Genomic DNA, 22,714 nt, shown 5'->3' on the forward strand with positions numbered 1-22,714 from the left:
TGCATTTGGGTCCACCTTCCCCTTTCCATAGTCTTCCCTTTAACCCCCCGCCTGACATGTGTGTTTGTTTAGGGCTTTAAAAACTGAGGTGAACTCTATAGAGCTCAACAGTGAGGTTCCGGAAGTGAAAATGCCATTCATATTCTGCATATAGATTGGCCATAATGTCGTAACCATCTAAAGTAGACTCACCACGAGTTATCAGATTGTCAAACGATGATATATGATCCTGTAGAAGCCACAAGTCTGTATGATATCAATCTTGTTTTGAGAAAAACATGTTTTATTCGATGTCATGGAGAAGTTCTACACTACCCACAATCCTATAGTGTAACAGCGACGTCTCTGATTGGTGGAGCTCGCTGTTACCATGGAAATGTTTACCAAACCTGCGAATTTCATGTTGGCTAGTTACTGCTAACACTGAACTCTACGACCATGATTTCACTTTCTGACCTGCTGCATTCATTTAGTGATGAGGAGAGTTTATTAAGGGTTCAGCCGAACATGAAATCTGCGGGTTTGGTAAACATTTCCATGGTAACAGCGAGCTCCACCAATCAGAGACATCGCTGTTACATTCGCAATGGTTTATGGGATGAGTAGTTCCTTTACTCTTAAGATATAATTATGTACACAGTCTCGTCTCTTTGCTTTTTCTCCATTATCCAACATTTTTTTGCGCTGAATTAAATGTTTTATGGTCACGATTCATCTCGTAGCTGATTGGCCTAAAACTCTTTATATAAGGATTTACTGAAACGTCAATGGAGTGAATGACTGGCAAATTCACTTCCGGAACCGGAGCCGTTAAAAAAGTGGGCGGTCACTGTTGAGCTCTATAGTACTGGATCTGAAATCTCATTGGCTACATGATACATCCATCATCCAGAGGCTGGCGTGTGATTGGCTCAAGAAAGATGTGCAAAAATCCCACCATGCCAGGATGTGTGGTGTGGACGTTCACACACTCAGCTGAGGGGTATTGCACAAAACTAGGATAAGGGATTAAGCCAGGATATCTTGGTTATCCTGGCTCAATTTATCCGTGATCCGGTTGCACAAAAGCAGGATAGGGGGCAGTAGGATATGTTTTGGTATAAGTTACCATGGAGATTTATTCTGTGGAGCTAGCCTGCTCCAGACCAGGCTAACAGCCAGGCTAAGATTAATCCTAGTGATTCACCTGTATTTCCACCGTCAATCCTGTGAGGAATTAATGTGTTTTACAGCATGTCCATGGTCTTTCTAAGTATGTTGCATCACTTTAATTATCCTGCATTAAAATATTACATATATATTGTCATTTTTCCTTTCATTTAAATCTGTTGGCTGTTTGTAATTGCAACAGTCTTTTTATATTTATTCAAGTGGTAGTTTTATTACTTGGGCCAAGTGTTAAATTGCTATGCTAATGAAGACTGCTTGCCAAATTGCCATCAGAGATTTCATAAATATGTTTTATTGCAGTAATTGAGATAACAAGACACAGCTGATGAAGTTGCAAAGGTGTTTTCAATGAAATCTGTGACACACACATACACACACGATTTTTTGCAAGTGGGAGCTTCCTTTATTCTGTTGGGGATGTAGAGAACCTCAATAAAGGAACTATTTGCCGCACAATAAGTGTTTGTATGGAGCTGAAGTCATTCAACATATTCATCACCTTCCCTGGCCACAGAAGACCCCTCCACATCAAGGAGTTTTACAAGATTGCAGGTAACCTCAATTTCAACGTGCAACCATTACTTTCTAATTTGATCAGTCACAGTTGGACACTATTTTTTGTTACAGCTGGATTGTACACACATCAGGATCAAACGCCCCTCAGGAGAACATGAGGGAGATTACATTAACAGGACATCCTTCCACAGCATCAGTGTTCAGGTAAGAGTGATTTGTGGTTACTATGACCTACATAAATTAATTCTGTGCAATAAATGACCTTAATAGGTTACAACTTAACATTTCAGATGATCTGTGATGCTGGCTGCCTTTTTTTTTTAGAGGAAAGTGGCCTGGCTCAGTGCATGACTCCAGAGTCTTTCAGGCGAGTCCAATTTACAAGAGACTTTCACAAGGTAAGCTACACATTTTATTTGTACTGTAAGCACCTTGGACATCATGAGTGTTTAACTCTGCCGTGTAGTTTTCTAAATGATATCTTGCATTATCAGGTGAATTCTCTGGTGTGCTGCTGGGAGACAGAGGCTATGCCTGCGAGTCATTCCTCTCGACTCCCCATGCACACAGCAAGACAAGGGCTTGAATCGAGACGACCTTCGGCCTTCTGAAATCTGGGTTTCAGTGCCTGCACCACCTGAGGGTTTATTTGGCAGTCATTTCTCTTGGTTGCTTGGATCCTGGAATAGAAAGAGCAAAAGAAACAAAGATTCAAACACTGTATTGCACTTATGGTTACTGTGTGCACTAAAATACTCACTTCTCTTTCTAGTTTCTGGATTTCCAGGTCCAGTTTCCTGAGTGTCCCACGTTTAATTTCAAGCTCCATTTCTTGGTGCTTTCTCTTCTTCAATTTGATTTTAATGTCTGCCAGCTCTCTGTTTCCCCAGGTGCTTTGCATACAGTATTCTGACAGTTTGTGAAGTCTGTAAAAGAAATGTCAATTAGCACAGCAGGATTTGTGCATAATGTAGATTTACTTTTGCCAATACTCACAATGTTACCAGGCTGTTTAGGGGACTGTGCAGCATCTGGGTCCTGTTACACATATATTTTCTATTAGCACCACATCACTGACTTCATACTTTATGGACTAAATAAGCAGGATATTTCCATAAAATTGACGTATCTCAAGCCTTCTGGAGTCCAGTGACAGTCTCCTCATCTGCAGAAGTGCATTCTGCAGCTGCAGATGTGCCTTCCCCCTGCCATATACATACATGTATTGAGAGAACTTGAATTAAGATTTCACAGGACATACCCACCCTGTGATTTGAATACAATGTACTAACCAGATCATCTTCTGGTGGCTCCAAAAGTGTAACTGTGTTCCCTGACACTGTAAGGAAATCCAAAGTCAGACAGTATAATATATTTGACTGTGTTCCAAGTGCAGTAGTACTGCAGTATGTACCTTGGATGAAGGGGACAGTTTCTGTGGCTGGGACAGAGTTTGTTACTGTCCCTCCCTGGATCCCCTCCATCACTGGCCTCCTTGTATTTAAATGGAGTACCAGCTCCTCTGCTGGGGTCGTATCCTGGTTTGGTGGGCCCCCCTGTGCCATTTAACTGCTACAATCATACAGACAGTCAACATGTCAGCAGATACCTAATCTATTCACCTCATTTGTTCACTGTTATCTACTTTAAAGTCACCAGCCTGCAAAATGTTCTTGTATTTAATTTTAACTTGCTGCCAGGTCATTTTATAGCCAGACAAGTTTGTTCTTTATGAAGGAGAGAAAGATAAAATAGATAAAAACATAACATGAGAAAAATAGATTAAACAACACACGTGGATAATTGTTTGCACTTAATCATACTCTACATTTCCTGAGTAACATGCAAAATGTACAACAGTTGATTAGTGGACTTTAAAAGTATCTCCTTTAGTCCTTTAATTGTAGCCTAATTATGACAGTTCCAGTGGAGCACTGTTTATTAATTGTACAGTTTTGAACTACTTACGCATTAAGCCGGTCCACTGTTGTCTGCCAGGTTTTCTCTCATTCTTTAATTACGGCACTGGTAATGCCTTTTTTTTCTTATAATGTCTTTCACCTCTTCATAGAACTCTGTCAGGAGCTGTTGTTCAGCGGCCGTGAGATATGAAGCGCGACTCTTATCCATGTTTCCATCGGTGATTCTGTGAGCAATCGCGAGGTCTATTTAAGTCTGCCGTGAACACGCACTTATCCAGACTATCTACACCTGGCTTGACATAGCCGCGCCTTTTCATCCTGGCTTGGCAAACGTGCAACCAATTAAGCCAGGATGCGCCGAGCAGACTAGGTCAAGCCGCGCTTGCTCAGTTATCCTGGATATCTTTATTCTACTTTTGTGCAATACCCCTCTGGTGAGCTGGCAAATGTTGTGCCTGTTTGTTTAGCCTGTGGGTTTGTTGACGGTACCTGATGTGATTTCATCTTGAAATGCTTCATAAAGAGAATTAAGAGAATCTGTACGCGTTAACTGAAGCACTGTACAGCGTACAGTAGAGCACAGCTGGATTTCTTTCAAGGGAGAGATTATCTGTTCATGTGTTTCACTGTGTCCATAAAAACCTCCATGAAAATCCATTCGACACAAACGGCGTTTTATAAATGAAGCTCCTCCTCCTCCTCCAGGCCACAAAGATTCAAGTCTAAACCAGCTTTGACTTTATGCAAATGTCCTCTGAAGTGTGGAAGTGACCACCTGATGACGACACACACGTACGACAGATGGCTCAAACTATATTAAACGCGTCGCCTGTTTGTATCTGAGTGACTCCAGCGTTACTCTGGAAACAGAGAGGAAGGTTAAACGGATGCTGCTGCTCTGAAGATGCTCTGAAGATGCTCTGACTGCCCTGACGGCTGCGAACAGGCCGACAGAAGCAGTAAACGTCCACAGAGCCTGCAGGAGAGCCGAGCCGCTGGTCAGTGTGAAGGACGGGCGGCTCTGAGAGTTTACATTCTGCTCTCCACAGAAGCCTGCAGCTGAAGTCTGCTCAGATTTACAACTGTGACCTAGTTTTATTCAAAACAGCCACAGAGGCTTCTCGGAGCACTTCTGCAGTATAATCCACTTCTCCAGCGTCCGTGTTCAGGATATTACAACACCTTTCTTCCATTGTTCTCCTCTTCCGTTCAGTCTTCTGCTCACTTCATCCTCCCCCCTGCTGGAGCATCGCTGGCTGTCAGGAAGCCGCTGGTCTGTTCTGAAGGTGTAATTCTCCCACTGGTTGTTTCAAAGGTTTCCTGCAGATAACAATCTTGTTAAAACATCCTGAAACATTTGAAAAAGTTGTCTGCTGATGAAATGTTACACAACCCTTTATTTATAAAATGTCTGCAGGGTGCTGAGGAGGCCACACAGTCCGGCTCACCTCTGACTCTCAGACAGGACAACTTTCATCACCAGGTCCGACCGACACAGGCAACAAAACCAGTCATGCTGCTGCACACAAGAAGAGAATTCATCAGAACAAACTCCTCAGGAGGTCCAGGAAGAGTTTAAAGGAGCAGTCTGTAGTTTTGGGGATGAAGTGTTAATGAGAAGAGAGAGATCTTAACTGACTGAATTAACAAACTGACCTTAAAGGACCACACAGTTTAAACAGTTTGACTTTGTTTATGTGTGGCGGACCCTGCCACCTCTCTAGCTTCAAACACTGGGACCTTATCTTCCTCTGAGAACAGCTCGTTTATTCACTGATGGAAAAAAGTTTGTATAATGACCTCATTAATAATTATTTTAAAGGAACAGTTCAGCCAAAACCTCAACCTCAGTCCTCCTCTCCTCCTGATGATATAAAGTCCTCCTCTCCTCCTCCTGACGATATCAAGTCCTCCTCTCCTCCTCCTGACGATATCAAGTCCTCCTCTCCTCCTCCTGACGATATCAAGTCCTCTGACTGTTCTGCTGGGTTGATGGGATAACTTGACGTGTTGCTATGGTAACTAAAGCTAACCAGCAGCCTCCTAACGAACTCCTCCTGACCGAGCGCGTTCTGCTCCTTCAGCACTACTGGCTTCTGTAAACACCAATCACCATCCAGGACAAGTCCTCAGACCAGGACCACACATGCAGACGCTAACAGCACTGCAGCTGCAGACAGCTAACTTTATTCAGACATCACAGCGTAACAGAGCTAATTCTGATATTTAGAACAACGCAGGAACAAATGAACACAAACCATCACAGTAGCAGTCAGTGGAGTGTGTGAGGACTCATCATTGTCCTCTGAGACGTCTGACAGGAGAGCTGACTGTCCTGCAGCCGGATGGAGACGCCTCGCTGAGCAGCAGCTTCTGCTTTTGTTTTCTCAATCTCATGAAGTCAAAGTCTGAAAGGAACGAGGCGACTCAGCCGCTGCCTCTTGTAATTAAAGCGTATAAAGGCAGAATGAGTTGTCAGCCTCGGGGCCACTACTGTGATGGATTCAACAGACTCCAGTTGAATAACAGGATGTTCTTAATTTCACGGTGAAATTATTCCTATTTCCAGCCGCTCTGATCAGAGGAAGGTGACGAATGAGTACGGTTACATTTCTAGTATCACCAGTGAAAAACTAGCTTCATGTGATTCCATCCACAGGTGAGTTTTAGAGGGTGATGGAGACGAACAGCAGGTGGCGCTAATCCTCCAGTCAGGACCGAAGAAAAGGAGATGACACAACAAGATGACATCAGTGAAAGAGTCACCAGAGTCCTGTCATGACCAGTTGTCTTGAACCCTGATGGACTTCATCACGCGTCAGGGTTCAGACCGCACTGACACTCGGCGAGGGAGCGATGGTGGATGTTGTGATGAAGGTGTTTCTGTCCGAGCGTCCAGGAGCCGTCTCTTCATCTTCACCTCGCGGCTCTTCATGCATCAGTTCTGTGCTGCTGACTTGACAAACAGTTTTCCTGTTTTCATAACTATATGAAAATAGTTGCGTAACGTGTTCAGAATCTGTTACTTCATCTGAAGTTTTGGCTGTGCTTGGCCAAGGTGAGTTTCACAGGAGCATAACATGACATGACAAGACTTTAAAAACAAGAAGAAAGACATCAAGAAACATTAAAACACGTCCAGAAAAGGAAAGTAAGAAGACTAAAGAACAGAAGTGCAGCTCAGAGCGTCTACAGAGCTGAGAGTCGAGCAGACCTGCAGGCTTCTGGGAGTTTGTTCCAGATGTGAGCTTCATAAAACTGAACGCTGCTTCTCCATGTTTGGTTCTGACTCCAGGGACCGAGAGCAGACCTGAACCTGACCACCTCAGAGGTTCTGGATGGATCAGAACGTAGCAGCAGATCAGAAATGTGTTTTATAAACCGACAGACAGGAAGCCGGTATGAAGACCTGAGAACTGTGATGATGGGATCTACTTCTTTGGTTCTTGTTGGACTCGAGCTTAATCAAAACCTCTGGATAAAAACATTCTGTCTCACATTTCTTTCTGATTCTGATCGATACAGCTCAACACTCCCACGTTGAGTCGATGTGCGTTGAAGCTGTTGGTGCCGGTACCGGCTGGATCCATGATGTGAAACGCTGTTTCCGACGCTGAAGAGATACGACAGGAAGCACGGAAGCAGCTTTCTGTAGAATTGAGAGGATTTAGAAAGGTTCTTCGTGGCTGCCACTTAAACACTTCTGGATCATTTCACTCGGTTCTGAACCTTCCTGAGAGGAACAGACGGTCCAGCTGCACCTTTATTCTGATCGAGCTGCAGTCAAAGGTGAAAGAGATGAAAAACCACATCAACACTCTGTAGTTTGATGTATTGATGTGAGGAAGATTAAAGTCCCGTCATCTCTCGGCGCTCATCTGATGTTCACGTCTTCACTGGAGGCGACAGCTGACACGTCGCATTCTTATTGATGAGACAACTTTTTCCATTTGCTGTCTCAAACAAGCCGATTCCTTTTTTCAGCATGTCCAGTTTCTCTTATTAAACTAAATATAAAACAGTAGAACATCGTGTTGAGTTAATTCGGACCCGGCTTGGTTTTGATATCTTGGTCTTCACATCAGCTTCACCTGTGAGCTGCGAGTTGTTACACACACTAACATTCACCAGAATAAGATATTTGAGTTTTCGTTGGTCATCAGAGAGATTCTGTAGAGACGACAGGAACACTCATGTGGATGCAGGCGATGTGTCTGATTGGGTCGTGGGTGTGTGATGTCATGAACAGAACGGTTTCTCTCTGTCTCTGGTTTTCTTTACAACCCTTCAGGTCTTATGAAATATGAGCAGTTCCTCATTATCGGCTGAATGATAAATGTGATGTGGAGGTGAAGTCGGCTCCTCTCTGTTGATTCGGTTTGTGTTTGGCTCATTACTTTCTGCGCTGTTTGCCCCGAGATATTAAATCTTTTTAAAGTTGTTTTCTGTGTTGTGTTTGCTGACTGATGCCGTCTGAGCTCAGAGGACTTTCTCTGTGATGCTTCCACAGCTGAGAAAACTCTGATTCAGAAGCATTGAAGCACCGTGGAGCTGTTGTAGGATTACAGCAGCCATTCTGCATGTTCCAGTCCATTTACTACAAATCACAGATTTATTCTCTGCTCACAAGACTGAAGTTCATGATCGACTGACTCTCTGGCAGTTACACAGTTAGAGGACTAAAAACCTGCGATGATGTAGATCTTTTAGACACGCTTCAGTAAATGTTCACAGCCGCGCTTCACTGCAGCACTGAGGTGGTTAAAGGATAAGTCCAGTGATATTATATTAATTATTCTTTAGTTTTCTCAATAAAAACCTTGAAAAGACTCAAACCAACAGTGAAGTGATCCAGTGAGACGTATAGTTCTACTGTGAAATCATCTTATCATGACTCACATTTACGTGTCTTGTCAGGTGGCGACCTCTAGAGGCTGTTGTGATCACTGTGGCAGCAAAGGAGGACGTCAGGTTGGGAGGAGGACGGGGACGGATGGTCCGCTCAAACAAACACTGGACTTTCCTCCAGCAGACGGTCGTTCATCACCTCGTGTCCTGTGATCATGCAGCTAACGACGGCAGGAGGACCCGCTCTGTCGGTCCGCATCCGTCAGCTTTCACATAACGAGCAGGAATACAGACGAATGAATACCGAGCACAGACAGTATTAATACTGCAGCCGGGTCCAGTTGGTTCATTTGAACATGCTTATACTGTCTGGAAGTTTAATCTAGAATAATGCATCATAAATGACCCAGGCCTCCTGCATCCACACTCCTATATTTATATATCCTTGTATCAGACATTCTGTCAGGGAAAGTTGTAAACTGTGTTTGTGTCGATCTGTTGACGTCTTCATGTTCGTCCTCCTTCCTCTGAGGCTCTTCATCACGTTTCTTCCATCTTTTTTTTCAGTTTCTTCTCACTCAGATCAAAGATGTTTCTCGCCCACTGAGACAATGTGATAATGACTCTGGGCTATATAAATAAAACTGATTTGTGTTACAAGCTAGATATTTGTAATGTGTTTATACAACCCGAATCTTAAACTAATAATCACAGTTGTGAAATAATGTAATAATGGCGTGTTTCTCTCAAAGGTAGAGGAGTAGAGGTAAAAAGAGGCACCAAATACACTCGAACTAAAAACCACCATGAAGTGTTGTTGCTCAATCTTTCAGATTCTTACCCACTCAGATGTCTATCAGTCTGTCAGAGCAGGAAACCACCCAAATGTCTGATCCGTCAGAGGTCAGTGTTTCCGCTGCTCGCTCTCAGACGTTGCCTGGTTACCTGTTACTTCACACCTGTTAATGTGCTTGTTGCACATTTCTTCTTTGGCTGCCGACTTTCCGTCATGTCACCTCTCTGTACTTCTGCCTGGCAGACATCTGCGTCTGTTGCAAACAGAGATTTGACTTGGTCAGTTTTAAAGTATCCTCAAAACATTTTCATACATTTCTTTGTTTGGTTTATTTCATGAGCGAGAAAAGAAATCTGTCTACATTTTCATTCCTGCCACTGAAACATTTCTTCATTGATCTTGTCTTCTGTCTGAGATATTACCTCATACAAGGCAGAGATATTCTGCAGGGTCAGCGAATGGCCTCCCCATTAAACCTCAGAGAATAACAAGGAGGTGAAGGTAAAATGTGTTTTCATTGGTAAATATATTCTAAAAATCATACCAAATGTACACAAGTGACTAAAAACCATAAAAAAAAAATAGAAAGAGCCAACACGGTGTAACAGTGTTAGGAGGCATCTGTGTGGGAGCGTATTTCTTCTTCATGGGACCATTTTGACCCGTTTCTAGTGAAGAACCTGAGTGGAGAGTAAATGTGCCTGCACATTCAGTCAACAGTCTTGTTGGTTGGGTTGCCAGGTCTGAAGACACATATCCCACACAGGGACTGAGAAACAGCGACACTGTGAAGTCAGTCAGAAGCGCTGAACACTGAGGAGAGTCTGCAGGTCTGTAACTGAATCAGAAACGACGGCACCTCACTTTTTTATAAGAGAGCATTTTATTCACACAAGTACAGAGATCACACATTATCTACAGGATTTCATCATGTAACCTGAATATGTGATGTTTTTTTGATGATATCTTAACATTTAAAAAAAAAAATCTGTGTGTGTGTACATATAACACATTTAAACACACAACAATTAAGAAGACAACAAAAGACAAAAAAAATAATCCACATGTTTATCAGATGTGTAAAATTCAGCATAAGATGCACCTGAACACGCCAACAGACGTGATCTGACCACAGGCATTCCTTCATGCCTCTAAGGTGATATCATAAAGGCCCCCATGAAGCTTTCAGTGGATCCAGGTTGGATCTGTACATTCTCCAGAGTAACAAAGATTTCATCTCCGCTCTGCAGTTCGAAGATTCCTGCCAGGAAACTGTTCCACAGATTCTCCCCATCCTCACTAGATATTTCTGGAGGTGGTTTTGGGCAGCGGTAGCTAAATAGAACATGCCAAAGATGTCACACAGAGAAAATTACCACAAAAATTATGAAGACGGTGCGCTGACTTACCTTTTTGACTTCATCAGTTCTATAGGCTTATCATATACTAGCGCAACTTTTAGGACCTTGTGCATGATAAGTGAACACTCCTCTGCAGCGTTTGCTGTCACTTTAGCGTAGATGTAGTAGTGACCCGTCTTCTGAACCAGCAACTGGCCGTTGTTGTAGCCCATGTTGCTGAGGACACATTCTTCACCACTACTTCTCCATTGCACCTTAGGTCTGTAGTTTTCCCCCTCAGGCATGTTGACACCTGAGAGAACGAAGCAGGAGAAGAGCAGAAATAGTTGTTGTGAACAAAGACAACAAGATCAGTTCAAATTGAGCACAAGGGTCTTTAACATTCTTTAGGTTTGAGAGGAATCTAACCAGTGAGATGAGCAAACGGCTTCTGTTGGACCGGTTCTGTTGGGTTCAGAGATGGCTGCGCTGTGAGAATCTCACTGGACTCTGTTACAGAAAAAAAGAGGTTGCATCAGATCAGTCGGTGAAGTAATCGATCAATATAAAAACCTCAGAGTTTTGAGCTCTGAAGTTCTCTAATAATTCACCTTTTGGTGCTTTAATTTGAGTTCTAACATTTTGTCTTAAACAGTTAAAACTGCAGGATCGGCTCAGAAATTATGAGGACATTACCTTTAGGTCCATCTGGACTGATTGTAGTGACACCCTGAAACAGAAGAGAAGAGTTAAAGCTCAGAACTCCAACAAACATCCAGCCTGACCTGTGACCCAACATTTACCTGCTGGACAGATTCTTGGGGTTCTGACAGGTTCTGGCAGACAGAATGAGACATGCAGAGGGAAATCTCCTGCAGAGAGAAGAAAAAAAAACAGGTGAGAAATAAAGATTGAACTCACAGGCGTGTTTGTAAGCAAGGTGTCAAAAGTCAGAGCGGGTGCAGGAACAGGAAGTGGGTGTGGGAACAGGAAGTGTTCTCGCTTGTGAAAACCACTCTAAAGTCTAGAGAAGAAGAAGAAGAAGTGGAAATGTGAAGATATCCAAACATCCTGCACAGATAAAAGCACATTTATTTTTATTTTAATGTGACAAGTTAAGAAAGGCACACTGTGATCTGACCAGGAGAATAAATTCATCTCCATCTGTAAAAACTTTACCAGAAAATGCATTTTAAATGAGCTTTTTAATCATCGTCTCAGTGTTTGTTGTTAAATGCTGGTTTTAAACAGCTCAATGATTAAGTGCTGTAGTATTGATGAGCTCTGATGTTATTTTTAAATTTTTTTTTATTCATATGCACAATGATAAAAAAACAGAATCATACTTCATAATACAAATATTTGTGCAGGAGAGGAAAAGAAGCCCACAGGGCTTATATAAAATCCTCCCCCTCAATACAAAATCACTAAAACAGATTAACTAATAAAAAAGAAAAGAAGAAAAAAAGCAAAAAAGGGAAAGAAACAAAGAAAAGACACAATAAGCAAATAAACAGAGTGAAAAATATCCATTAAATTACAAATTCAGTTCAGTTATACTAGACATGAGTATTATTTTGCCTGGATAGAAGATACCTCACCAGACTAGTCCTAAACATTTTGTAGGATGATATAAGCTTAAGAGACCTATCTAAAAAGGTTCCAGAGTCGGGGTCCATGGAATTTGATAAAGGATTTATGCCTGGAGGTACGACAAAGAGGTAAATGAAATTCTTCAGACCTCTCACTGAATAAGAGTGAATATCTGATGATAACAAAAAAAACTTATGAAAAGTGCCTGGAATGTCGTGTTTGTGATGAATGAATTTAGACATAAACAGACATGTTTGAAACATATTAATAGAAAAAATTGATAAAAGTTTAAATTTGCTAAATAAGGGTGCAGATGGCGCTTGATTAGTTGAATTTGAAATCATTCTCAAGAATCTTTTTTGAATTGAGAATAGCTGATTAAGGTATGAGGAATATGAAGCACCCCAAACAATGTTACAGTATGTCAAATATGGATAAATTAAACTGTGATATAATGTCACAAGACAGGACTGATTAACTAAGGAAGAGACTCTTCTGATAATGCCATAGGACTTCATAATTTTTTTGCTTACATGCTCAATATGGTTTCCCCAAGATAATCTTTCATCAACTAATATACCAAGAAATTTTGCACAGGAGACTTGTGTGATTTCAATGTTATTAATTTCCAGCTTTGAGTCCTGCTTAGGAAGAGTTTTATTTTTGTTTCTAAAAAGTATATAATTTGATTTGTTTACATTCAAGGAAAGCTTGTTCATTTTAAACCATCTTGATGCGTATTCCAGCGTGGTATTGGCATTTCTGATTAGACATCCAAAGTCAGGGTGAGACATGGCAAAGTTAGTATCATCCGCAAATAAAATGGGCAGAGAAGACTCAGACATTACAGCGAAATCATTAATAAAAATCAAAAACAGAAGGGGCCCAAGAATTGACCCTTGAGGGACACCATAGTATAATTTTGCTTTCTTAGATTCATGACCATTAATACAAACATATTGTTCTCTGTTACAAAGGTAATCACTAAACCATTTGATCACAACCTCTTGAAGACCATATCGGTGGAGTTTTAACAGAAGAATATCATGGTCAACTGTGTCAAACGCTTTTGAGAGATCCAAGAAAATACCAATAGCAAACATATTTTTGTCCAGAGTTGTAGAAATTTTATCAATAAGTTGCAAAAGAGCCATATATGTTGAGTGCTTTTTGCGAAAACCATATTGGTGTTTGTACAATATGTCATTATCATCGAGGTGTGTAATAACTCTTGTGTAAAGTAACTTTTCCAGGACGTTGGAAAAGCATGGTAAGATAGAAATCGGTCTATACTTGTTAAAAACACTGGGTTCGCCTTCTTTAAAAAGGGGTAAGACCTTTGCCACTTTAAGATCACTAGGGACTCCCCCAGTCTTTAGTGACACAGCAAAGACATGTGTTAAAGGTTTGCTAATAAAGGGAGCTACTTCCTTGAGGAGCTTTGCCTTGATTTCATCGTGACCCCCTGCTGAATTATTAAGATTTACAATGATGTTGATCACTTCATTAACTGTGGGTGGTTCGAAGTTTTGCAAGACAGGGAAGACACCAGTAATATTATCTGTAGGGCAGTTATTAGATGGAGAAATGTTCTTGGCAAAGGTGCTACCAACATTTACAAAGAAATTATTAAATTAATTTGCTATGTCAGAGAGATTGGAGAATGTGGACTTGCCATCAGTAAATTGGGATGGAAATTTTGCAGGTGCCTTTTTCTTGTTTAATAGTTCACTAATAATATTCCATGTATTTTTTATGTTGTTAGTAGATTCTTTGAATTTGTCAGAATAGTATTTCATCTTTGCCATACTAAGTAAATAAGTGAACTTGTTTCTATATTTTTTAGATATGTTAGAATTCTGTGGAGTTGGATTAGAAATAAACCTTTTATATAATCTGTTTTTCTTCCTTGAGGATTTTAAGAATCCAGTAGTGAACCAGGGTTTATTAAAACCATGTCTTTTATTGATTTTGAAGCTTACAAGTGGAAAGCATTAAATACGGTCTTGAACAGATGAATAAAAGATTGATAGGCTTTGTTGGCACCCTGCTGATCATAAACATCAGTCCAATTTACTATTTCAAGCATTTCTCTAAAGCGTTTGATGTTATCTTCATTAAATTTGTGGAAACCTTTTCTGACATTGGGGGCCTTGTGTTTGAAACTATTACTTGTAGTGATATGGAATACAGGAAAGTGATCAGAAATGTCAGAATATAATATCCCAGAGTTTACTGGATAATCAAATGTATTAGTTATAATGTTATCAATAAGAGTGGCTGTTTTACCGGTCACTCTGGTTGGCTTGTCAATAAGAGGAAAAAAATAAGATGAATATAACACATTTAGAAAATTAACAGTAGAAGAATGGTTCTCAGTATTGATAAAATTGATGTTAAAAATATCCAAGCAAATAACAAAGTTTACCTTCCTTATTAATAACATCAAGTGAAGCTGTGAGTGTGTCATTAAAAGAATTAATTTCAGCATGAGGTGGACGATAAATACAACCAATTATGACAATTCTGCCACCAAAAACAGGGCAAGACATTAATTCCAGAAAGACAGATTCAACCTCAGTTTCATTTGAGATTAAATTCAAATCCTTTCTTACTTTAATCTGATATTTGTTAAGAACAAAAACAACAATGTTAATGGTTCCTTTATCTGTACTGTTTAATATGTTGGTGTAATTAATCATCATGTTGCTGCAGCCTCTCACACACACATGCAGTTTTATTTTCCCAACCTTGAAAGGTTTGGATCGTGGTGATAGGCTGGATACTTTTAGTTTTTTCCAGAATTTAAAACAAGCACATGATCAACAAGATAAAGGAAATGCATCAAGAGCAGACTGTGGAGTTACAATAGTGAGATTAGGAGACGAGCCAGTCGCATATAAAACAGCGTCATCTGCATAGAAATGTACATTTACAGTTTGGAGTGTCAGAGGTGATATCGCTAAGGTGAATAAAAAGGACCAATGATGAATCTTGGAAGTTGGACTTTATTAACATTAAGGGAACCTGACTTGGTGCTATTGGAGACCGTCTGAGTTCTGAACCACTAGCTCTATTATTATTTCAAACAAGTTACCACTAGTGTGAGTGTTAAACTTGGCTTGCACATTCAAATTTGATGGGACACATGAAATTGATCTGTGCAGAGTGTGGTGAAGTAGTAATCCTGCCAAAAAAGTAGCTTTCATGTAAGTACGAACATACACAAAGACATGAGACTCACCTCCATTTTCTCTTGCAGTTTATGGATCAGCCACCTCTCGACAAAAAGTCCTAACATGTTGAGTCCGACCAGCAGGAAAATTATTTTCTGGGTCGTTGTCGGCCACCTTCGTTTCTTCCTGCTGGGCAAGTTGGTGTAGTCGGCCTGGCTGTCCTCTGCCATTCTACTGGATCTCACTCCACCTGGACGTTAAGGATCCTGACAGACGAGGTCAGGGTTAGGTGATGTAAGAAACAGAAGGATCAGAGAGGCAGAGAGGCAAAAGACAGGCAGGTTGTGGAGAGACAAGAGAAAACGAAGAAGGCAGAAAACACGAGACAGGACATAGAAGTCAGTGAGCAGAGTCACACCGGGCGTCGCTGGCGTCTTTGACCTTTTCAGAGGACGTAAAAGAATAATATACATGTTATTTAAAGTATTTCTAGTGGAGATTACCCTGAATCTGAATGTGCACCAGATGTTCCTGCCACAGCAGTCGACCGTCAAAGGAAGCTCCTTTGGGACACTGAACAACAAAAACAGAAATTAAAGTAATGAATGTTGCATTAATATAAATCTAGGAGACACCGCTGTGTATTATGACTTCTTCAGATGTCTGTCGATTACAGATGTGTCTCACCTCTGGTGTCGGCTCGCCCGCTGTCAGCTGCCTCTAATACTGCTTATAGAGAAAGATCATGTGAGGAGGAAATGAAGAAGACGAGGCAGAGTTAGTTGGTGGATGATAATTATATTTAGTCGGAGGGAGTGTCTCAGGCACAAACACCCACCAACATGCACATTACTCACTCTCACATTTCCTGTGCTATCTCTTTAAGTATCTGAAGTATCTGAGAAATATACACAATCACTCTGCACAGTTGAGACATACGTTTACGTTTAGCCAGTTATGAAAAGGAACAGTTCATCCAATGGTGAAAATTTGATCTCCTCCCTCCACACTGATAGAAGAACATTTCTGGAGCTTCACAAACATTTTTTTTAAAAAGTCGTCACCTAATTCCCCAGAATTAATGCTAGCTAAGGATGTTTCTGCAAAACCACAGATTCTTTATGTTACAACGTCTGTGTAGGTTGAATTTTCTGTGTAGGCCGAGGCACAAATACAACTCGTCACCACGATCACAGAAGATTTCCTGTGAGAAACAGAAATGTCACCTCCTGATGTGAAAGTCAGCTAATAATAACATGATGTGAATGTGATACGACATGTTTGGTATAAATGTCAACCTTGGACGTCGCTGTGGTTTGCAGAAATGTTAACTGCTAATATTAAATGCTGGCGACTGGGCTGAAGTCTGGAGAACCTTAATTCATTTCTAAAGACATTATGTACATCCTTGACGTGCATCCAAGTTTTATCATTCAGTGAATATTTTAACTTTTCAAATCAAAGTGTGATCTCGGGGCTTCTGGAGACTTATTATTTATGATTATGCACAAATGTTACGTCATCGTCTCTGCGTTTAATTTTCTTTTGTTGCCTTTTAGAGCTGCAGGGAGGATGACGGTGGCCGCTCGCCAGGCGGAGAGATCGGAGTGGATCTGGCTGTCCTGGCTGGTGATGGTGACACAGTGGACGGGACACACTACCTTAAACTCAGTCGTGTCCAGATGGTTTCTGTCGGTGAGGAAGCTGCAGCATCAGTCGGGCCAGACACCAGACGAGGTTCGAGGCTCTGACTTCCCATCAATGTTCAGATGCTTCGGTGTGACGAATAGAGGACATCCGCCTGCAGGCTGAGATTACATCAGAGGAAACATTAAGACTCTTTACGCGTCTCTGTGAGTGGTTTCAGCTCCGACTTCAATGTAATGATGTTATCGAAGCAGCAGGGAGGTGAGAAGCTAAATTTCAGCAAACAGATAAGAGAAGTGAGAGCTCTCTCTATCTGATCGGCTGTGTCGGTTCTGGCTGTGGTCCTATGGTGACGGAGGATTTGAACGGTGTAAAGAGCAGACAGTGTGATGGATGAACAGCTGCAGGACTCACACACTCGGGAAATGGGGTTTGGAAAGACGGATTCTTTCTAATAACTTTATCGCGCAGGAAACACTGAATCGGTCCCGGAGCGTTTCATTTGGTTAATATTGGACTTGTCGACCCATAATGCAATTGTCAGGATCAGAACAGTTTGTGGTGTTTGCTTTCACTGAGAAGTGAATGTTTATGTGTTCCTGTTCTTCAGTTTTCAGTTTCTTATGAAACGAGACAAAATACTCAAGAACAAAATCTTGTAAGTGGACCCTGAGTGAAGTTTAAAGGTCGGGCTCGATGGTTAATGAGGTGCAACTGATTGCTTGATGGTTAATTAATCAAAAAAACATCAGAATCCACATTGCAGCACCTGTACAGCTGACTGATTAACACATTATATGTTTGTTTGATCAGAAGAGAAACCAGAAGAAAACTAAAGAGAGAAACATGGATGCAAAGATCAGTGAATCCTCGTCGAGGTGGGATCGTAAAGATCAGCTGATGTTTCTTTCTCTGCAACTATGAGACATGACAAACTCCCTCTCACCATATTACACCCAAATCTCTCTCCCCAGTTGTTTGTAATGAGATCTTTGTGTTTCTGACATCTTCTGGATGATGGAACACACGCTGGGTCACACTGACCCGCGGGTGTTTCACAGTGTCTGAATAACGAACCTGACACGAGGCTTTAAAGACGTCACAGAATCAGATTGCTGCAAGCGTTTCGTAATGTAGGTGCTACGCCACACACACACACACACACACACACACACACACACACACACACACACACACACACACACACAGAGCCCGGCTCTTCATGCAGGTCACTTTGCTGGCGTCGACCTTTTTAATTGACACTTTGACCTTTCCGTGTCAGCTTCCTGTCCGTCTCCTCGTTAGGGAGTAAACAGAGGAGTGTCACACTGTGTGAAACCTCTGTGAAACCAGCTGAATGCTGCACCTTGGACCTCATTACACTCTACAGTGTGTCGCTGCGCGTGTGTGTGTTAGGTGGACAGTTTGATGCTGACGGATGAAGATGTCAGACTGTAGCTGTGGGTGGAGGATCAGCGGCTGCATGTAATAAACCTTCCAGCAGCAGCGGATCAGCGCCGGCTCAGCGTCTGTCCGACCCGACAGGAAGGTGTCAGCAGACAAACTGCAGAAACTTTTGAAGTGGTTTGGTAGTTTGTCTCTGGACATCATGGAGCAGCACCCAGAGTACCAAACCTCAGTCCTGAATCTTTGCTCACTGGTAACAGTAGAAGTACTGATCCAGCTTGTTTACTCCAGTAAAGTAATAGATTACAGGCTCTGACATGTACTCAGAGTATCAGAGTAAAAAGTCTCCCTCTGAAGGACATTTGTGCTCAAAGCTAACTGAAGCTCACGTCATATTAATAGAATTCAAAGACTATTAAAGTTAAAGGTAGAATCAGTAGGATTTGTCCCAGCTGTTCCTGAACGTACCACAAAGACAGTTGATTGTTGCGTCTCATTCCCAGGACGTCAAATAGACACATGTTGGGTTGGTAAAGCGTCCCGAGCAGCAACAAAGAGAGAAAATCGGAAACTCTCTGCAGATACGAGACACTAACACGCCTTTTCTCCACATTCCAGTCTCCCTCTCTGTCTGTTTACAGCTTAGACCCTGAACATGTCATTAAATCTATCATGAGTCCAGCTTCATCACAGAGGAAGAAGGCTGGATTAACTCAGTGCTGTTTGGCTGATGTAGAAAAAGAGTTTTATTTTGTTTACTGCCCGTTTAATGTGGAACGATGAAGAACTTTGTAATATAGAAACAGGTAGAAGGTAGAAGATGTCTTTTATTATCTGAAACATTAAGCCGTGTTACCTGAAGGCAGCACGAGGGATCAGTAGATTTGGAAAAGTCAGAGCTATTTTCAGCCTGCAGTCCTTATTAGTGGAATAAAGGTTTACGTCACAATTACATGGATCCAGAAACCTGGAGGGAGCTCCATGACTGCTGTATGTCTGAGATCTCTTTGGTCCATCAAACATCACAGACGGATTTACATTTCAAATAAACGGACTGATGCTGCAATCAGCTGCAAGTCAGAAGACGACGTTTTCTAAGTCAAGATTTTCTGCCTTCCAATCTGAAAAGTGTCCCCAGTGCGTCTGCTCGGGGGAAACCTGGACGAACACAGCGAGCGTTTGTGTTCACGACGAGTCTGTGGAGTTCATTAGCGACGACAGCAGCTGATTTAACGAGTGGACAGGAGCAGTCGGCTTCCTCCTGACGACCACAAAGACTTCCATCACTCACAGATCAACTGAATGCAAATGAGAGTCGTTGCAGCTCGTTTCACAACACAAACACCCGAGAAGTGAAAAAGTGATGAAAAGTTGGTGGATCCAAACGAGCGTCTGACGTGGACCACCGTTCTGTGTTCAGCATGAAACCAGAGCAGTATGGAATAACACAGAACAATAGATTTTATGTGTATTTCTGTGCTGAACAGAATAAACAATCCAAAGTGATGCACTTGGAATGTATTTCATCATGTCAGCAGTATTTCAGAGCATGAACGGAGCCTTAAACCTCAGAGTGCAGCAGCTTTAAAGTTGACAGACGTGCCCTACTTTGTGCCCACACATCACATCTGAATGACACCTCTCCTCCTCTACCTCTCTGTGTTTTTGGCTCCTCAGTTGGCCCAAATTTGTCACGCTGTCAGCTTGAACGTCGGCGCTGACGGAGGCCTGAAGTTCGGTCCAACAGAACTTGTGTGACCCGGAGAGTGTGACGGAGGCGGCGATGCTTCAGAGGTGACACGTCTTCAAACCGATGATGCAAAACTGAGGAAAAATATAATGCTTCCAATTTTAGCCACTTTCTCTTTCTGACTGAAGGATACCAGTTGATAAAGATAAATGATAATATTAAAAAAGTCTAATAAAGGTTACAGAATAAGACTGAAACATGCAGAATGTTACTAAAATATAACAACAAGTAGCCGGATCACATTTTATTTATATATCAATCATCTGTCTTTCATCTCATTAAAACTGTTCACATTGAATTAAAGTTTTTATCTGTGTTACAACCAGATTAACCTGCACCTGAGTGACCACCTGCCATCTGATGTCACTTCCTGCTCTTTATGAAATAAACCCAACATCAGACTCCATGTTTCTGCACAAAGACAGGAAGAAGTTCATGTAGAACATTTGCTGAATGAACAAGAAGGTCCAAATGATGCAGAATGAGTCAGAGACAGAGTTTCAAAGAGTTTATAAAGTGTCTCCAACTCAACAACTCACTAAACTGACACATTTGTTAAGAGAGTCTGGGGACTTTCTCCACGGGGACAAAGAAGTAGCCTATATTGTTACTGTTTAGTGTCTTTGTAACATGCGACATGTTTAAAATGTAACTGACGTGTCATCCAGCGCCATCATCGTGTCGACATGTTGATGTGTCCAAACACCTGCAGATGGTCCATCCATTCATTTTCGTCCGCTTATCCGGGGCCGGGTCGCGGGGGCAGCTGCCTGAGCAGGGACGCCCAGACTTCCCTCTCCCCGGACACTTCCTCCAGCTGTTCCGGGAGGATCCCAGGGCGTTCCCAGGCCAGCTGGGTGACATATTCTTCCTCGGGGTCTCCTCCCGGCGGGACATGCCAGGAACACCTCCAGAGGGAGGCGTCCCGGGGGCATCCGAAACAGATGCCCGAGCCACCTCAGCTGGCTTCTCTCGATGTGGAGGAGCAGCAGCTCTACTCCGAGCTCCTCCCAGGTGACAGAGCTCTTCACCCTATCTCTAAGGGAGCATCCCGTCACCCTGCGGAGGAAACTCATTTCAGCCGCTTGTATCCCAATGACCCAAAGTTCATGGCCATAGGTGAGGGTAGGAACATAGATTGACCGGTAAATCGAGAGCCTCGCCTTTCGACTCAGCTCTCTTCACCACGACAGACTGATACAACGCCCGCATTACTGCGGCCGCTGCACCGATCCGCCTGTCAATCTCACGCTCCATCCTTCCCTCACTCGTGAACAAGACCCCAAGATACTTAAACTCCTCCACTTCAGGCAGGAACTCTCCTCCCACCTGGAGGGAGCAAGCCACCTTTTTCCGGTCGAGAACCATGGCCTCGGATTTGGAGGTGCTGATTCTCATCCCAGCCGCTTCACACTCGGCTGCAAACCGCCCCAGGACATGCTGGAGGTCCTGGTTCGAAGGAGCCAACAAGACCACATCATCCGCGAAAAGCAGAGATGAAATCCAGTGGCTCCTAAACCAGACCCCCTCCGGCCCATGGCTGCGCCTAGAAATTCTGTCCATAAAGATAATGAACCGAACGGGTGACAAAGGGCAGCCCTGCCGGAGTCCAACATGCACTGGGAACAGGTCTGACTTACTGCCAGCAATGCAAACCAAGCTCCTGCTCCGGTCGTACAGGGACCATACAGCTCTTAACAGAGGGCCTCCGACCCCGTACTCCCGGAGCACCTCCCACAGAATGCCACAAGGGACACGGTCGAATGCTTTCTCCAAGTCCGCAAAACACATGTGGACTGGTTGGGCAAACTCCCATGAACCCTCGAGCACCCTCTGGAGGGTATAGAGCTGGTCCAGTGTTCCGCGGCCCGGACGAAAACCGCATTGTTCCTCCTGAATCCGAGGTTCGACTATCAGCTGAATTCTCCTCTCCAGTACCCTGGAATAGACTTTCCCAGGGAGGCTGAGGAGTGTGATCCCCCGATAGTTGGAACACACCCTCTGGTCCTCCTTTTTGAATAGGGGGACCACCACCCTGGTCTGCCAGTCCAGAGGCACTGTCCCCGACTGCCACGCAATGCTGCAGAGACGTGTCAACCAAGACAGCCCCTCAACATCCAGAGACTTGAGGTACTCAGGGCGGATCTCATCCACCCCCGGTGCTTTGCCACTGAGGAGCAGGGACGCCCAGACTTCCCTCTCCCCGGATACTTCCTCAAGGAGTCCCCCGTGCAAACCAGGCTCGATAGGACTCCTTCTTTAGCTTGACAGCATCCCTTACTTACGGAGTCCACCACCGGGTTCGGAGATTGCCGCCGCGACAGGCACCGGAGACCTTACGGCCACAGCTCCGGACAGCCGCGTCAACAATGGAAGTGGCGAACATGGTCCATTCGGACTCAATGTCCCCAGCCTCCCTCGGGATCTGGTCAAAGCTCTCCCGGAGGTGGGAGTTAAAGATCTCCCTGACAGAGGGTTCCGCCAGACGTTCCCAGCAGACCCTCACAATACGTTTGGGTCTGCCAGGTCTGTCCAGCTTCCTCCCCTGC

General features: G+C 43.0%; 1 protein-coding gene and 1 long non-coding RNA gene across 2 annotated transcripts; both read right to left on the reverse strand.

Annotated features, from left to right (window-relative positions):
• Positions 1 to 2,001: 2,001 nt before the first annotated feature.
• LOC115586187 (uncharacterized) lies at positions 2,002 to 3,086 on the reverse strand. Its single transcript, XR_003984835.1, has 3 exons — positions 2,683 to 3,086; positions 2,447 to 2,612; positions 2,002 to 2,366 (listed from the first exon to the last, which is right to left on the reverse strand). It is a non-coding gene; the product is annotated as an uncharacterized LOC115586187 (long non-coding RNA).
• Positions 3,087 to 10,306: 7,220 nt separating this feature from the next.
• On the reverse strand, positions 10,307 to 16,134 carry LOC115586963 (tumor necrosis factor ligand superfamily member 10-like). Its single transcript, XM_030426462.1, has 8 exons — positions 16,049 to 16,134; positions 15,865 to 15,934; positions 15,430 to 15,627; positions 11,396 to 11,464; positions 11,289 to 11,322; positions 11,022 to 11,102; positions 10,662 to 10,905; positions 10,307 to 10,587 (listed from the first exon to the last, which is right to left on the reverse strand). The coding sequence occupies exons 3-8, from the start codon at positions 15,589 to 15,591 to the stop codon at positions 10,404 to 10,406; spliced, it is 774 nt and encodes a 257-aa protein (XP_030282322.1). The 5' UTR covers positions 15,592 to 15,627; positions 15,865 to 15,934; positions 16,049 to 16,134; the 3' UTR covers positions 10,307 to 10,403.
• Between the last annotated feature and the right edge of the window lie 6,580 nt (positions 16,135 to 22,714).

This window comes from Sparus aurata, chromosome 8 (assembly GCF_900880675.1).
Source record: "Sparus aurata chromosome 8, fSpaAur1.1, whole genome shotgun sequence".
In the NCBI taxonomy this organism is placed as follows: Eukaryota; Metazoa; Chordata; class Actinopteri; order Spariformes; family Sparidae; genus Sparus; species Sparus aurata.

Excerpts from the sequence above, each read along its gene's own strand:
- LOC115586963 (XM_030426462.1), bottom strand. The coding sequence starts at position 15,591 with ATGGCAGAGGACAGCCAGGCCGACTACACCAACTTGCCCAGCAGGAAG. Across the intron at positions 11,465-15,429 it reads AACTGCAAGAGAAAATGGAG|GAGATTTCCCTCTGCATGTC; the intron begins GTGAGTCTCATG and ends TTCTCTCTGCAG. Across the intron at positions 10,588-10,661 it reads GAACTGATGAAGTCAAAAAG|CTACCGCTGCCCAAAACCAC; the intron begins GTAAGTCAGCGC and ends TGTTCTATTTAG.